The sequence below is a fragment of the Heterodontus francisci genome, chromosome 42 (assembly GCF_036365525.1).
Source record: "Heterodontus francisci isolate sHetFra1 chromosome 42, sHetFra1.hap1, whole genome shotgun sequence".
In the NCBI taxonomy this organism is placed as follows: domain Eukaryota; kingdom Metazoa; phylum Chordata; class Chondrichthyes; order Heterodontiformes; family Heterodontidae; genus Heterodontus; species Heterodontus francisci.
This window is the reverse complement of record NC_090412.1, coordinates 3,531,759-3,549,315: the sequence shown is the minus strand read 5'-3', so window position 1 is coordinate 3,549,315 and position 17,557 is coordinate 3,531,759. Positions and strand designations below refer to the sequence as shown.

Here is a 17,557-nt window from a genome sequence, read left to right as displayed (position 1 = left end):
GGCGTATTTTGGGTGGACCTTCCCAAAGTTGCCAAGGGAAAAAACTCCAGGGTAATATTTAAATCCACATTCCTATTCATTTGCAAGTTGCTGATACTGGAGTTCTGATTGGGGAAATATCCACTCCAGAGGCAACAGTACCTAAAGCCAATTAGGGGGTCAGGTTGTGAGTTTGCAGCTTTAGAGAAACAGCCTGCATCTCTCTCCCAGGATCGTCTGTCACTGTCTTCAATCTCCAGGCTCGCTCTGGAGCTCAATCCACTCCCCACATACCCACACCGCAACCACCCCCCCTGCCTCTGTCAAACCCCTGATCTCCCCTTCATTGCTTTGAAAACGTTGACATGAAACCATGCCAGGCCCACAATTTTTAAACAAGGCCAACCAGAGACTAGGAATGAAAAAAGAATGATCAATATAAAAACTGATGGAGCAGGGGAATGGGACTGACTGGATTGCTCTGCAGAGAACTAGCATGGCCTTGATGGGCCGGATGCTCTCCTTCTGTGTCATAATGACTCTATGACTGGTGTCGTACACGACACGCAACCCCTGGAGCCTGGCCTGAATATTTGATACTAATTCTCTAACATACATAACTTGTGACAAAGGTTTGCCCAGTAATTGGTTCTAGACGCAGGCCAAGTGGATTATTGCTCTGAGAGGGACATTTTTCTGGTTTCAGGAATTCTTTACTGTCAAACTCTATGTTACATGGTCAGCAAGTCTCACCTTACACAGCGAGTGTGGAAAGTCACACCATATCAATAATCACATTTGCATTTTCATACAAATCCAATGTTGGAAATACTATCAAAGTCTGTGGTTTAAAAAGGTTATGCAATTCGGACGGAAGGAGTTTACAACAGTTAATATAATACTAAAGCCATACACTCACACAGGAGGCCATTCAGCCCATCATACCTGTGCTGGCTCTTTCAAAGAGCTATCCAATTAGTCCCACTGTTCTGCTCATTCCCCATAGCCCTGGGGAAAATGTACATGAGTAAAGATTATTAAGTTAAATATTGTTAGAGAACAGAAAATTGATTTTATTTTTTAGGTTTGGGTTGTTTTGATGGGAGTTTTAGTAAAGTTTCCAATTTCTTTTGTATGTCTGGTGAGATTGAGTAAAATTGTGTAGTACAATAATTCTATAAAAACTGATACTTGTGAAAACTCAAAGAACTGAATGGGTATTGAGTAGTTGGTATATTGGCTATGTTATAGGGCTGGTAATTCATAGTTAATCCTCAGTAAGCCTTGGCTAACAGTCAAGAGAGGGTGACTTCAAATCCCAATTTCCAATTTAAATTCAGTTTAATTAAAAACTGGTTAATACAAATTATTAGTCCAGATTTACTAAACCACCAGTCCTGTAACCCAATCACTACATCACCATATCCAATACAGATTCAGCCCTTTCAGTTTACACAAGTCACAGTTTTTGCAAAATTATTGTACTGCACAATCTTACATTTTTAAATTTTGAGGCAATTCTCTGAGACTTGCACATTATTACAGCAATCCATTGGGATGTACAGTACTCAGCAGGCTATGTGAAGAATAAAACCTTTGCTTTTATTAACAAATCCTATTATGCACGAACTTGTAACCTATTCGCTATTCAGTAAACTCCTTCATTTTCGAGAGTGTATAAGCGGCAGGCGTACAACAGGCAGGAGATACCGCAGTACAACAGGCAGGAGATACCCCAGTACAACAGGCAGGAGATACCCCAGTACAACAGGCAGGAGATACCCCAGTCTATCTACCCTGGAACTTAAACACAGTCGCTAACCAGCTCATCATGTACTGCATGAACCTTCACCATTCTCTGGATCCACATTGAACAAGCAACTCCCCCAAACCTGTCCGGCCACTGGAAAGGGGAATTTAAATAAATTCTAAGAGATTGTATACGGGCTCCTACAGCGTGAAGTGATTGGACACTCTCAGGAATCACGGCATTGCAGATTCTGAACTGTTGTTGGAAAACGAAAGAGATGAAAAGTGTTTAATACATCGCCTGGTCTGACAACATCTTCACAACGCATTCTGCTGCATAATAACAAATTATTGAAGTAAATAGAGACCCCAACTTGTTCGACCAACCAATATTCTAACTTAAATCTGCGAGGAGATTACTGGAACTCAATTCAGTCAGTAAATAATTATTTCAAATTCGATCACATTTCCACCCTAATTCTTGTGGCACAAAAAATGTAAGTGACAAGGAATGAAAGCATATTGGAAATAAAAGCTTTTAGCACAACTGTTATTTGCTGATTACAAAAGCAACTGTCTTTTGGAAAGACTGTAAATATAGTTACATAGCAATACCGGAAATGCAGCTTGTAAACTGTGATCACATGTTTCACTGTGTGACACAAGAACTACACCTTTGCTCAGTTTGACTATTAAAGGAAATGCAGCAAATGGAATCATCAGCGCAGAGCAGAAATGAGAAAACCTCCAATTTTCACCATTCTGGTCCGATTCTGACTTTTAATAACATCAGATATGTGGTGAATCTCAAAAGAGTTGTCTGCATGCAAGGAGAGCAGAAAGAAATCCTGTGCAACGTCAGGTAAGGCTGCCAGCTCTGGTTTACTCTCTTTGTGTCCATTGACAACTGGATCCAGAGTGGAGTGAGCAATCTCCACTCTGTGCGTTTACTGTCAGCAATGGAATTAACAGTTACTAAAGCTGGTCGGCCATTCATACCTTCTCAGCTGTCAGTCAGACCACACAGTGACCTGTGCATCTTCCTTTCATGGGAGCTGATGATTTTGGTTTGAATTGTTACCCTGCTTTATTCCCCACAAGGTGATACATGAGCAGATAATCTGAATCACATTCACTCACTCTCTTTCTATCCTTTTGCTTCATCCACCTGCCCAATCTAATCCTGAATGGAGACTCAACCAAAAACCCTGGACGTGAATGCCACAACCTTACAACTCTCTGTTTGAAGGAGTTTCTTCTGCGCTCTGTACTATTTATGATCCCTCATTTCTCACCCCTCAAATAATGGAAACAAGTCTGCTTCTATCTACCTTGTCCCATCCTTTCAGAATTTTAAACACTTCTGTTTTATCACACTGTAATCTGTGTTGTTCAAAGAATAAAAGACACAATTTTCAAGTCTTCATATTTCTCCCCACCAATCAGTCCTCAATGAATCTATGCTGCACCCTCTCTAACACCTCAATATCTTTCCTATAGTGTGGAGCCCAATATCGCACACAGTCCTCAAATTGAAGTCTTAATAAGGTTTTGCACAGACTCATCAGTATATCTAGGTTTTTATATTCTATACCGCTTGTGATTAAAAACCTAGAATTCCATTAGCTTTTTTTAAAAAAAAGCTGTATTAACCCAAGGTGCTGTCTTTAATATCCTGTGGACCTTTGCCCCAAGTCCCTCTGTTCTTCCACATCACAAACCGTTTGTCATTCCCAATATAATTACTGCTATTAGCGCTTTTTACAGTCTCACACTCACCACACACTAACTGATATTGAATGCCATCTGTCACTTACATTTCAACACCATTGCCTCTAGGTTTATATCCAAATAGTGAACAGAAGTGACACAAAAACCTTGTGGGACTTCACAACCACTCTGAGAAACGGGTCTTAACTTCAAGATGATTAAAGGATTATTTAGGGAGAAACTATTTCCTCTGGTGAGGGAGTCAGAACATGAGGGCACAATCTTAAAATTCCAGCTCGCCATTCAAAGTGATGTCAGGAAACACTTCTTCACACAAAGAGGACTGAGATCTGGAACTCTCTCCCCAAAAAGCTTTTGAGGTTGGAGTTTAATTGAAAATTTCAAAACTGAGATTGATAGATTTTTGTTAGGTTTAAGGGTATTAAGGGTTAAGGGACCTAGGCAGGTGAATGGAGTTAAGATACAGATTTAATTGAATGGCAGAAGAGGCTAGAGGGGCTGAATGGCCTCCTCCTCTTCCTATGTTCCCACAAAAATTCTGAGGTTTGTCAAGGATGATTGACCCTTTTGAAAACTTTGGCTTTTTTATTATCTAAATATGTGATACCTTAATTCTTCATCTGAGAATCTTAATTTTCCCCTGTCACTGATGATAAACTCAAACAAGAAATGCTGGAATCACTCAGCAGATCTGGCAGCATCTGTGGAAAGAGAAGCAGAGTTAATGTTTCGGGTCAGTGACCCTTCTTCGGAACTGACAAATATTAGAAAAGTCACAGATTATAAACAAGTGAGGTGGGGGTGGGGCAAGAGATAACAAAGGAGAAGGTACAGATTGGACCAGGCCACATAGCTGACCAAAAGGTCACGGAGCAAAGGCAAACAATATGTTAATAGTGTGTTGAAAGACAAAGCATTAGTACAGATTAGGTGTGAATACACTGAATATTGAACAGCAGCAAGTGCAAACCTGAAGAAAAACAACCTGAAAAAAACAGTGGGTAAGCAAACTGAACAAACTAAGATGAAATGAAATAAATGCAAAAAAAGATTGTAAAAAATGTAAAAAGGAATGTAAAAAAAAAGAAAGAAAAAAATAACTAAAAATGAAAGTAAAATGGGGGGCTGTCATGCTCTGAAATTATTGAACTCAATGTTCAGTCCGGCAGGCTGTAGTGTGCCTAATCGGTAGATGAGATGCTGTTCCTCGAGCTTGCGTTGATGTTCACTGGAACACTGCAGCAATCCCAGGACAGAGATGTGAGCATGAGAGCAGGGGGGAGTGTTGAAATGGCAAGCAACCGGAAGCTCAGGGTCCTGCTTGCGGACTGAGCGGAGATGTTCCGCAAAGCGGTCACCCAGTCTGCGCTTGGTCTCCCCAATGTAGAGGAGACCACACTGTGAGCAGCAAATACAGTACACTACATTGAAAGAAGTACAAGTAAATCGCTGCTTCACCTGAAAGGAGTGTTTGGGGCCTGGGATAGTGAGGAGAGAGGAGGTAAATGGGCAGGTATTACACCTCCTGCGATTGCAGGGGAAGGTGCCCTGGGACGGGGACGAGGTGGTGGGGGTAATGGAGGAGTGGACCAGGGTGTCGCGGAGGGAACGATCCCTTCGGAATGCTGACAGGGGAAGGGAAGGGAAGATGCGACTGGTAGTGGCATCACGCTGGAGGTGGCGAAAATGGCAGAGGATGATCCTTTGGATATGGAGGCTGGTGGGATGAAAAGTGAGGACAAGGGGAACCCTGTCACGGTTCTGAGAGGGAGGGGAAGGGGTGAGGGTAGAGGTGCGGGGAATGGGTCGGACACGGTTGAGGGCCCTGTCAACCACAGTGGGGGGAAATCCTCGGTTGGGGAAAAAGGAGGTCATATCAGAAGCACCGTCATGGAAGGTAGCATCATCAGAGCAGATGCGTCGGAGACGGAGAAACTGGAAGAATGGAATGGAGTCCTTACAGGAGGTAGGGTGTGAAGAAGTGTAGTCGAGGTAGCTGTGGGAGTCAGTGGGCTTATAATGGATATTAGGAGACAACCTATCCCCAGAGATGGAGACAGAGACGTCGAGGAAGGGAAGGGAAGTGTCAGAGATGGACCATGTAAAGGTGAGAGAAGGGTGGAAATTGGAAGCAAAGGTGATAAAGTTTTCTAGTTCGGGGCGGGAGCAGGAAATGGCACCGATACAGTCATCAATGTACCGGAAAAAGAGTTGGGGGAGGGGGCCTGAGTAGGACTGGAACAAAGAATGCTCGACATATCCCACAAAAAGACAGGCATAACTAGGACCCATGCGGGTACCCATAGCGACACCTTTTACTTGAAGGAAGTGCATGGAGTTGAAGGAGAAGTTGTTCAATGTGAGAACAAGTTCAGCCAGGCGGAGGAGGGTGGTGGTGGATGGGGACTGGTTGGGCCTCTGTTCCAGGAAGAAGCGGAGAGCCCTCAAACCATCCTGGTGGGGGATGGAGGTGTAGAGCGATTGGACGTCCATAGTGAAGAGGAGGCGGTTGGGACCAGGAAACTGGAAATTGTCAAAATGACGTAGGGCGTCAGAAGAGTCACGGATGTAGGTGGGAAGAGACTGGACCAGCAGAGAAAAGATAGAGTCTAGATAGGAAGAAATAAGTTCAGTGGGGCAGGAGCAGGCTGACACAATGGGTCTGCCGGGACTGTCCCGTTTGTGGATTTTGGGAAGGAGGTAGAAGCGGGCTGTCCGGGGTTGTGGGACTATGAGGTTGGAAGCCGTAGAGGGAAGATCTCCAGAGGAGATGAGGTCAGTGACAGTCCTTTGGACGGTGGCTTGATGTTCGGTGGTGGGGTCATAGACCAGAGGGAGGTAGGAAGAAGTGTCCGTGAGTTGGCGTTGAGCTTCTGCAAGGTAGAGGTCGGTACGCTATACAACAACAGCACCACCCTTGTCTGCAGGTTTGATGACCATGTCGGGGTTAGACCTGAGAGAACGGAGTGCCTCAAGTTCAGAGGGGGACAGGTTAGAGTGAGTGAGGGGGGCAGAGAAATTGAGATGACCAATGTCTCGCCGACAGTTTTCAATGAAGAGATCAAGAGCGGGTAAGAGGCCAGGGGGAGGGGTCCAGGTAGAGGGAGAATGCTGGAAGCGGGTGAATGGGTCTGCTGGTCGGGGGGAGGACTCCTGGTCGAAGAAGTGAGCCCGGAGGCGGAGGTGACGGAAGAAGAGCTCAACGTCATGCCGAGCACGAAATTCATTGAGGTGGGGGCGTAAGGGGATAAAACTGAGACCTTTGCTGAGTACAGAATGCTCAGCATCAGAGAGGGGGAGGTCAGAGGGTATAGTGAATACACGGCAAGGGGTCAGATCAGAAGGGGTGGGGTCAGAGGGAAGTGAAGCGGAGGGAGGATCTGGAGGGGCATTAGTCCCCATCAGCTGCTGGAGCTTGCGTTCCTTAACACCTGAAAGGAAGAAAAAAAGTTTTTTGTTAATGCGTCGGATGAGACGTAAGATGAGATGAAACTGCGGAGTAGAACAGCTTTGAGATAAGGTGAGACGGTGCTGCTGGAGAGAGAGGTCCAGTGTGTGCATATGGCGGCGCATAGCACTGAGTGTGGATCTCAGGATGCGGCGAGAGTAGCAGTCCGAGGAACGTTGTATTTCTCGGAGATACCTGTGATCCTGGGTGGTTTCAAAGCATGATGGGTGAAACTGCAGTTGGAATCCACGTGGAATCAGTCGGAGCCGGAGACAGTCACTGAGGAAGGAGATGTGGCTGTGAAAACGAGTTTTGGTAGATACCTTATCAAACACCAGGAGGGAAATAGAAAGCAATGAAGGTGAACAAGGTAAAAGAGACAAACGAAAATCCCGTCGGAGAGAAGAGCAGAACTTCTTCAAGGTAGGCATTCCTGGAAGAGAAGTGGCAGTGAATTAAACACTAAAATAAAAACAAAATACTGCGGATGCTGGAAATCTGAAATAAAAACAAGAAATGCTGGAATCACTCAGCAGGTCTGGCAGCATCTGTGGAAAGAGAAGCAGAGTTAACGTTTCGGGTCAGTGACCCTTCTTCGGAACTGACAAATATTAGAAAAGTCACAGATTATAAACAAGTGAGGTGGGGGTTGGGCAAGAGATAACAAAGGAGAAGGTGCAGATTGGACCAGGCCACATAGCTGACCAAAAGGTCACGGAGAACAGGCAAACAATATGTTAGTGGTATGTTGAAAGACAAAGCATTAGTACAGATTAGGTGATAAACTAACTGGCCTGTAATTCAAAATGATTGCAAATGCACTTTTTTTCTGTGTTTTTCTGTCACTCACCTGGTCTCTGGACTCCTTCCTTTCACATGAGGTTTGGGAATTATTGCCTATTGTCTACATCAGGTATTTTAATTTATCCCTGGATTAAAGCACAATTTTGTCAATGGGAATACACAGCACTACATGGGAGTCAGGGTGTGCACTAAGCTCAGTTGAAGTATCTGAAGTGTGAATCTGAGAATGAGTCTACAGGTTCTTAACTAATATTTGCAATATTTTTAGAGATCGTTTAGCTGTGATTCAAGTTGTAATGATCTGATGTTTCGATTCGAGAGTTTCTGTAAAAGAGATGGGCAACGTGTATTGGATTTAGCTGTAAACCATTCACTGTGCGTCCTTTATTTCAGTGGGTTGATGAGACCCGGCATGAATGCTATCCTTGGTCCGACGGGAAGCGGCAAGACATCGTGAGTAATACCAGAAGAGTCATGAAGTATCACAATTGCTAGTAACTACCAGAATGTTTATTCTTGGTACTGGTTTGAAAACTGTCTCTTTTATAGGCTTCTAGATGTGTTAGCCAACCGCAAGGACCCAAAAGGACTCAAGTCCGGCCAAGTTCGACTGAATGGCCAACCTCTGGGCTCTCACTTTAATTTGCAGTCTGCTTATGTTGTGCAGGTAAGAGATGCTCTACAGTGTGGTGTAGGCTTCAAGTTATTGTCAGTTCATTGATAAATCTTCTAGTCGTTTAGAAGTACAGAACTTGAGTATTGCTGAACATAGAGACATGTTGTCGAAGCTTTTCGTCTTGCACTCATCAGGACATTCTCAAGAATAATCAATGTAAGGGAAAACAACAACTTATAGTGCATGAGAAGAGAGTGCTGATTGGTTGGCAAGTGAACTCTGATTGGTAGAGATGTTGCCATGGCAAATGCACCAGTTTACAGTGAATGACAGTTAACTGCCAAGCTTTGTTTAAAATTTACTCTGATTGGTCAAGGCATTGCCCTGAGGAATGAACCAGTGAATGGCTGTCAATTATTTTGCTCAGCTGAAACAGGTGCAACGTGTATACATGTTCTTTCTGTCTGCAAAGAACAGGGCCCTGTGTATTAATATATGTAGCTTCCAGTATGTGCAAATGTGCCCCACTGTGAGCCCGACTGACAATCTTAAATTGGTTGTCAGCAATAAATCTTCTGTCAGAGTTGAAATAGCACAATACGAATCTGGTGCAGTGTCATTCAATATGTTTTCCCTAATTTGAAAATTATGGATTGCATATTGACACAAGAGAGGACCACAAGTTTGGTTTGGATGAAGTAAATCCATTTGGCCCATTTGATCTGAACCTTCCGAATTACTGATCCTGTCACCTTCCAAGTATCTAGTTGTTTCTTAAATGTGTGTGTGGTGTCCTTGCCTCAACCAACATTCCTTACAACTGTTGATTCATCTGGAGAGTAATGGCCCTTTAACCCATCCAACCAGCTCACTCCATTATTGAGGTCCTACCTTAGAATCCATGACACTTTTATATTGCAGCAATCCTCCTGCACCAGCCACCCCCTCCTACCTCACCCCCATTCTTTTCTCCTGCAGCAACTCAGAGGCACTTGACTCATGACTCCTATATTCAAGCAACTGAACTGTGCTACATTCAGATTCATGAATTAACTTGAGCCTGAGCTGACCACCAGAATCCTAAAGCAACAGTTCCAAAGCCTGGACATGTTCTGGTGGTTTGCAGCCCAGAAAGAGAGTCCTGGATGACTGTGGTTTGTAGTAAGCTGCAAAAGATTGTTCCGCAACAGCAACAACTCTTGGAGTCACCGTTGAATGGGAACCTTCAGCAAGATGAGGGAGGGAGAGGAAACCGTTGCCAGAAGATGATGGTGAGGATTCAGGAGCTGAGTCTAACAGTTACCTGTATACAGAGCTCACTGAAGGATGTTTCAGCTGAACAATCCCTGCTTCTCTGTGTTAACATCTCTTCCAATATGTCCTCAGTCAAATAAACCGCATCCTCCCAAAAATGCAATGCTGATATTCATGTCAACATTGCAATGTCAGTAGCTACTACAGGAACACTTTGTGCACACAAGGATTTCAAAAAGCAATATCTAACAGGCTTACAGAAATGTCTCTAATCTCTGGCTGAAGTTCTCTCTGATTTTACTAGTGTTTTTATGGAGGTGCTTCCACCAGTGGCTGCAGTCTGGGAGTTGGAAGGTTGTTGCGGACTGGTCAAGGGCCCTTGAGATGCTAGTGAGATGTAGCCTCGAGGAGCTCAGGTTTGGCTGCAGATTCCAGCATGTCAAGCTCATCATATCTCTCACCATTTGTTAACGCGATTAAACTGCAAACACTATTTTTGGTCACAAAGTGAATCAAGGGATATGGGGATCAGGCAGGAGAGTGGAGTTGATGGAGAAGTTCAGCTATGTTCTTATTGAATAGTGGATCAGGTCTCAATGGGCCATATATCTACTCCTGTTGCTAGCTCTTATGTTCCTATGCTGTGGCTCAATTGGTGGCACTGTTGCTTCTGGGTTCAAGTCCCATGCAGGACTTGAGCATAAAACTCAAAGCTGATACTCCAGTGCAGTAATGGAGGAGTGCTACACTGTCAGAGATTCTGTCTTTAAACCGAGGCACCATCTGCTGTTCAGTGGATGTAAAAGATCCTATGACATTATTTCAAAGTAGAGCAGAGGAATTTTCCCCGGTGTCCTGGCCAATATTTATCCCTCAATCAACATCACTATAACAGATTATCTGATCATTAACAGATTGTTTTTTGGCAGAAATTACTATGTGCAAATTGGCTGCTGTTTTTCCTACATTACAATCATGACTACACTTCAAAAAGTACTTCATTGTCGGTAAAGTGCTTTGAGACATCCAGTGGTTGTGAAAGGTGCTACATAAATACAAGTCTTTCTTTTCATATGCTCCTAATGTGCTCAAGTCCAGGAGTTGAACTTAAACACAACTTCCTGGGTCTGAGGTAAGTGTGCTGCTACTGAGTTAAGTTCACAGTTATGACTTGAGCTAAAGGGTCAGATCATGTTGCAGCAGATCGGCTAGCACTGTCTGCTTTGTGATATGTAGTAATATTTTCCGGCCCAAGTTACTGGAAGCACGAGCTGAAAAATTCACAGTGAGGGAAACCAGGCATCCGAAACCTGAACGAACAGGGAAAGCAAGTGCGTATTTCCATAACCAATCAGATTGAAGGATTGTGAAATTAACAGCACAGGCTGACAAGGAAATGTAAATTAGAATGGGTGAATTCAATGTCGAGTCAAGGTACAGAAAGGAAATTAAAGATTGGATAGAGAGAGAAAAAAGAGACAGAAAGAAAAAGTAAAAAGATGATTTAAAAATTTGACGTTCTCAAAATCTCCACCAATTAATACCTGAAGGAATGAGACTCCACACTTGTAATAGTTAATATTCAATGCCAGAGAGTTTGACTGGCAGTAATTAACACTGATCACATGGTTAAAAGGGTTCTTAGACTTGAAATGACATCACTTTCTGTGGCCTGTTTTGTTTGTATCTATTGTTGCAACTACAGCAACGGCAGACCTGTCAATGGTGAGTCTGGTGGCAAGACACTGTTTTCACAAAGCTAACGGTGGAGAGGAGAAACTCGGACAGCAGGTTTCGGATTTCCGCACTTAATCACACATCTGTCCCTCACCTGACGTTGCTTTCGCACTTGTGCGTAAATAACAGCAAGCGGCATCAAACTCATCATTATTTGGCCAACTAAAGCTGAGCCAGTGTGTCCTAATTGAACTAGTGAAGGATTAATTCAGGACTGATATCAGGAAGTTTATATTCACACAGAGTGATAAACACATGGAACAGATACATGTAGATTACAGAGGTAAAACCCTGCAATTCTTTAAAGAACAGTTGGATGTTGTGAGGACTGTAAGGTTCTGATTGGATGGAGGAGCTGAGAATGACATTGTTCATCCAAGACTATCATGTGAATTAAAAGGATATTCAAATTCTAAACTATATGACGTACACTTTTTGAGCAATTTACAAATGACAACTTTCTTCAATAACAGGATGATATTCTGATGGGAACATTAACTGTAAGGGAAAATCTGGAGTTTTCTGCAAACTTGCGGCTATCCAAGAAAGAATATACATTTGAGGAGAAACAACTTAAGGTGAACAAAGTCATCGATGAACTTGGGTTACAAGACTGCGCAAACACCAAGGTATTTTAATCTAGAGCTTAAAGCACAGAAACAGGCCATACAGCCAAACTACTCCGTGCCAGTGTTTATGCTCCACATGAGCCTCCTCCCACCCCACTTCATCTCACTCTATCAACATAGCCTTCTATTCCTTTCTCCCTCATGTGTTTATCCAACTTCCCATTAAATGCATCTATGCTATTCACCTCAATCACCCACTGTGGTAGTGAGTTCCACATTCTCACTGCTCCCTGAGTTCTCCTGGAACAAGTTGCTGATCTTGTAAATCAGATTCTGCCCCGGAGTGTTGAAATCCAGAACAGTTTTATTTATGTTGACAAACAGATGTCTTTTAGTTTCAATTCTATAATCTGCTTCCAGACTCCTATCAATACATTGATGTGATGCCAATCACTAGGGTTAGCTCAGGGTGATACTCCCTCTGCTTGTACTAAGCTCTATGATTGAGATCACCATTGTTGATATAACAGATAATGTATGTGCTCTATTTTACAGATGCATAATACTCATGTTATATTATATACCACTCCCCTGTGTTTCACAGAGTTCTAAAAGTGTTCTGTGTATTCCTGCAGTCAGTGTACAATTTTAATTTAATTTATATAATAATACACCCTGTTTTGCAGAGGTACTACATTTTGTATATGTTCTAATGATATTTACTATTCTCTGTTTTGTTTTATTGCAGTGACAGGTGCAATTATCCTTTTCAAACCATATTTCTCATACTTTTATGTTACATATTTCACAGAAAGTGTTTTGATGGTAGAACTGGGCAGGTCTACAAGGATTGGATTGCAGTGGAAAGTTGCAAGATGAGACAGTGTGGACGGGAGTTGCAATGGCAGAGGGAGAGAAATAAGATGGAGGAAAATGGTTGTGGTGTTAGCTTGGATGTGGGCAGTAAGCTTCAGAGTTGAGCTCTACACCAAAGCTCTGCACCTTTACACTTAGCCTGAGGCGACAGCCCGAGAGATGGACAGAATTAAGGCCATGGTCACTTTGGTGATTGCGAGAGAAAAAAGGGTTGGCTTCACTTTTGCCAGCATTAAACTGGGAGGACATTTTGGTACGTCCACATACTAATGTGCAGTTGGAGATTGTGGTACCAGCTGTAGGGCTGATGGTGGTGGTGGCAGGAGCTGACTGTGTGGAAGATGCTGCTGTGCGTTTGTGTTAGTTATTCTGAGCTAACAATCTATTGTTGTCATGCCAGATTGGCACAGAACTCATTCGTGGGATTTCCGGCGGAGAGCGAAAGCGTTGCAGTATTGGAATGGAGTTGATCACCTCACCCTCCCTGCTCTTCCTCGATGAGCCAACCACAGGGCTTGATGCAAACACAGCTAATTCCATCATGCAGCTGCTTCACATGTAAGTCTTTGTGATGGTCACAGTTCCTGCCCTTAAAAAAAGAGGGAAGGTATCAACTATGAAATGATATTGCCTTAGAAATGTAAGTTTTGATGGGCTTGTACTATTTTAGGATGGGAGCTGTGAATTTCTTCCCTCTTCATACAACTTGTCAGGTGACCAATAGTTTAATCATATTTATCGGTGTTAGTTTTTGTTTTCAAGGATTTGGCAAAAGTGAAACCTTTAACAAATTCTATTCATTCATTGTTTTGTGATTCAGATTTGTGTTGGAATCTTAAACAGGACAAGCTGTTTTAAAATAGAATGAATCTGGTGTCGTGTTGAATTCACCAACTAAAGTACAAAATTGGTGACCTTGATTGAACTATGGTGTTAGACCCATCTCTTAACATTTGTCCAAGTTACTTCATGGTGATGTCATGAACATAAATCCAGCTCATCATCACAGTAATGTATGGATTTTGGAAGACCGAATACAGAATGAGTGCGCATTAGCAGCATTTATCTGATAGCTATCATATATCCTGGAACCCAACACTCCTGTATTATAATATTTAATATACTGTTCACCAGACCTTCATTATTGTGCCCAACTGACCCTGACATAATTGTTTCTTAATTGAAATGAGGAGGGAAAGTACTCTGAGTATGTGCATATAACAAAACAGCATTGCCTTATTGTCTCTGATTGGCTTTGGATATCGATTGGGACAAGCAATGGTCAGAATCTCATGATGTCTCCAATTACATTTCAACCAGCCCTTATACCACATGCATATCAATGATGGGACTTATTGATATTGTAGCTTCCCTTTTACCACCCACTCTCTATCATTACATGAAAACTGCGACCATGTGCATTAAGACATGTAGAATGTTGAATATGAATGATTCATTCTCACTGTCGTGATTCACTCTGTATTGAATTTCCTTGTCTTCCAAATCAACTGAACTGAGTTGTGGCTGAGATGAGTCGAAACTGATTCTGTAATTTTAGGTTGGCCAGACATGGGAGGACCATAATCTTCTCAATCCACCAGCCTCGGTATTCCATCTATGAATTGCTGGATTATATAACATTGATGAGCAAAGGAGACATTGTATATCAAGGTCCACGAACCGAAACCATCGAATACTTTAAAGACCTTGGTAAGGAAGTTACATTTAATGCTAGACTTTAATATATTTGTGTGGATTAAGGGTCATCTGGAGAAGAAGTTCCCCATTCCTTTTTGTACCAAGTTGTTATTTGAAGTACTCGTAGGGTCAGAAAGCCTTTCAGAATACAAAACCTATCATCCATGTTGGTCCAATAATATATAGTTCCCTATTTCCCTACATTATCCCCTTTTACCCTCTCAAAGTCTGAATGATGAGCTATTAACCCTCAGTTCAGGGTATTTATGTGCATGGTCATTATGTCAAGTTTTGCATTTAAGATCTGTTTGCATATCAGCAAATGCAAGGGCAGTTCTACAAAACATGAGTCATGTAAATGCAGTTTCAGTAGTGGTTATGCATTGGTCAGCTTGTATCTAGTCCACTGCAGCTCTTTTCTTGACTGGTTTAAACACGTTCATGAATCTTGGAATATGGTGTAAAATCAGTTATAATGATTCACTCATCCAGTAGCCCAAATGATCAGAGTAACCCCACCAATTTTAATAACTAATTCCCCATGAGTTGTGCTCAATGCTAACTGGTTATTTAAAGATCTGACATGCTCAGTTAGGCCTGAGCAGTTTCACTCACTGTGCTAATTGGGGATTTGACAAATGGAAGTACGTCTGTGGTAATAAATGAATTTCACTAAATAAGAGGAGAGAGACATCAACTGATGAATCAGCTACTTAAAGTGCTCCACAGCCTGAACGTCCCTCCCAGTTATCGCAGGAGTCCAGCACTATACTCCACATTAACAACCAAAAGAAAAACCAGCTCCAGGTACAAATTTGTTTCACAATGTGGATCTGAGCCTCACACCTGTAAAATCACTGACAGTCAATCCGCCTGCCACCCTATCACAGATCTTCCCTTTTGATTTTACCCCACCCCTTTGCCTGTCTCTGTAATAATTTAAAACTTGTGACATCTCTAACTTTTTCCAGTTCTTGATGAAAGGTCACACATACCTGAAACATTAATTCAGTTTCTCTTTCCACAGATGCTACCAGACCTGCTGTTTTTATTTCAGATTTCCAGCATCCACAGTATTTTGCTTTTGTATTTGTATTCACCTGGCTTCTTTATGCAAGTATCCATACTGTTACTGGTAATAATGTTGGTAAATTGTTAATTTGCAGGGTATGAATGTGAGCCTTACAACAACCCCTCAGATTTCTTCCTAGATGTCATTAATGAAGCAGTTCCATCTTCGCCTGAAACTCCTAATCCAGGTATTATTGATGATTGTGATTTATTGATGATTATCTTTTAGTTGCATGAACCTACATGGCATCTAATTTAACTGTAGGGTATGGACTGAAGGGGTAGAAGAAAAGTAAGAATGAGAGAGGGGTGAATGACCTAATCTATACTCACCTGCAGCAGAAGAAGTTAAGCCTTAGTCATTGTTTCGAGTTAAACTACACTGCAGGAGATAGAGGGACAAATTAGTATAACTGGTGGGTGAGGTTTTAGAAACTATATTCAGGCAACATATCAACAGACACTTAGAGAGATTCAAGTTAATTAAGGAGAGCCAGCATGGTTTTGTAAAAGGCAGATTATGTTTGACTAATCTAATTGAATTTTTTGATGAAGTAACAGAGAAGGTTGATGAAGGGAATGCGGTGGATATTGTTTATACGGATTTTAAGAAAGCATTTGATAAGGTACCACATAAAAGGCTGGTTAAGAAAATTGAAACTCACGGAATAGGAGGGTTGGTATCTAATTGGATACAAAATTGGCTTTTGGACAGAAAACAGCGAGTTGTAGTAAATGGTTGTTTTTCAGACAGGAGGATGGTAGACAGTGGTGTTCCTAAGCGTTAGTACTGGGATCACTGCTTTTTTTTGGAACTTGGAATACAGAGTAGAATCCCAAAATTTGCTGACAACGACAAACTTGGAGGTGTGGCAGAGAGGATGATGTGAACTGCCTGCAACAGGACATAGATAGGCTCGCAGAATGGACAGAGAGGTAGCAGATGGAATTTAATACTGACAAGTGTGAGGTGATGCATTTTGGCAGAAGGAATAGGGAGAGGCAATATATACTTAATGGCACAGTTCTAAAAGGTGTACAGTAATGGAGGAACCTGGGGGTTCATGTGCATAAATCTTTGAAGGTGGCAGGACATATTGAGAGAGTAGTTAGTAAAACATATGGGATCTTGGGCTTCATAAATAGAGGCATTGAGTACAACAGCAGGGAAGTTATGCTGAACCTTTATAAAGCTCTGGTTAGGCCCCAGCTGGAGTATTGCATCCAGTTCTGGTCACCACACTTGAGAGGGTGCACAGGAGATTTACCAGAATGGTTCCAGGGATGGAGGATTTTAATTACAAGGTTAAGTTGGAAAAGCTGGGTTTGTTCTCCTTAGAACAAAGGAGATTGAGGGGAGATTTTATAGAAGTGTACAAGATTATGACAGGCTTAGATATGTTAGACAAGGAAAAACTGTTCTCATTAACAAATGGTACAAGGACTAGGGGACACAGATTGAAAGTTTTGGGCAAAAGATGCAGGGGGAATATGAGGAAGCACGTTTTTACACAGCGGGTGGTAATGACCTGGAACTTGCTGCCCACAAGGTGGTGGAAACGGAGACGATCAATGACTTCAAGAGAAAGTTGGATGGTCACCTGAGAGAAATGGACTTGCAGGAATACAGGGATTGAGTCGGGGAGTGGGACTGACTACATAGTTCTGTGGAGAGCCAGCATGGACTCGATGGGCTGAATGGCCTCCTTCTGTGCTGTATATGACTCTATGACAAGTTCTGGACAGTTTGTCTGGAAGCATTTTGTCACACTGAGTGATTGGCTTCTGAGTACATTAGTGGAGGTGGAAATTTAAGATATTCACGAGGCAATTGGTTGTCACTTATAACTGACTTTGAAACTGCCAACTGCCTAGCTTTTGGCCTTCCATTCATCACAATACTTCTGCAGCTGCCGTATGCTCAATCACTCCCTCTCTTACACTCTTAGATTCCCTTGTCCCAGCAAAACCTTTCCTCTTTCCCATCCCAGTCGTTCTCCCTGGTACGGCCCCCACCTTTGCTTC

At 42.5% G+C, this 17,557-nt stretch overlaps 1 protein-coding gene across 1 annotated transcript in view; it reads left to right on the top strand.

Moving 5' to 3' along the window:
- Window positions 1-2,438: 2,438 nt before the first annotated feature.
- Window positions 2,439-17,557, top strand: part of LOC137355304 (broad substrate specificity ATP-binding cassette transporter ABCG2-like) — a 34,540-nt gene continuing 19,421 nt past the window's right edge. The window contains exons 1-7 of the mRNA XM_068020289.1: window positions 2,439-2,590; window positions 8,105-8,164; window positions 8,261-8,378; window positions 11,792-11,947; window positions 13,164-13,321; window positions 14,322-14,473; window positions 15,628-15,720. Of these exons, the coding sequence (XP_067876390.1) occupies window positions 2,439-2,590; window positions 8,105-8,164; window positions 8,261-8,378; window positions 11,792-11,947; window positions 13,164-13,321; window positions 14,322-14,473; window positions 15,628-15,720 (889 nt within the window). The remainder of the gene's footprint in view (window positions 2,591-8,104; window positions 8,165-8,260; window positions 8,379-11,791; window positions 11,948-13,163; window positions 13,322-14,321; window positions 14,474-15,627; window positions 15,721-17,557) is intronic.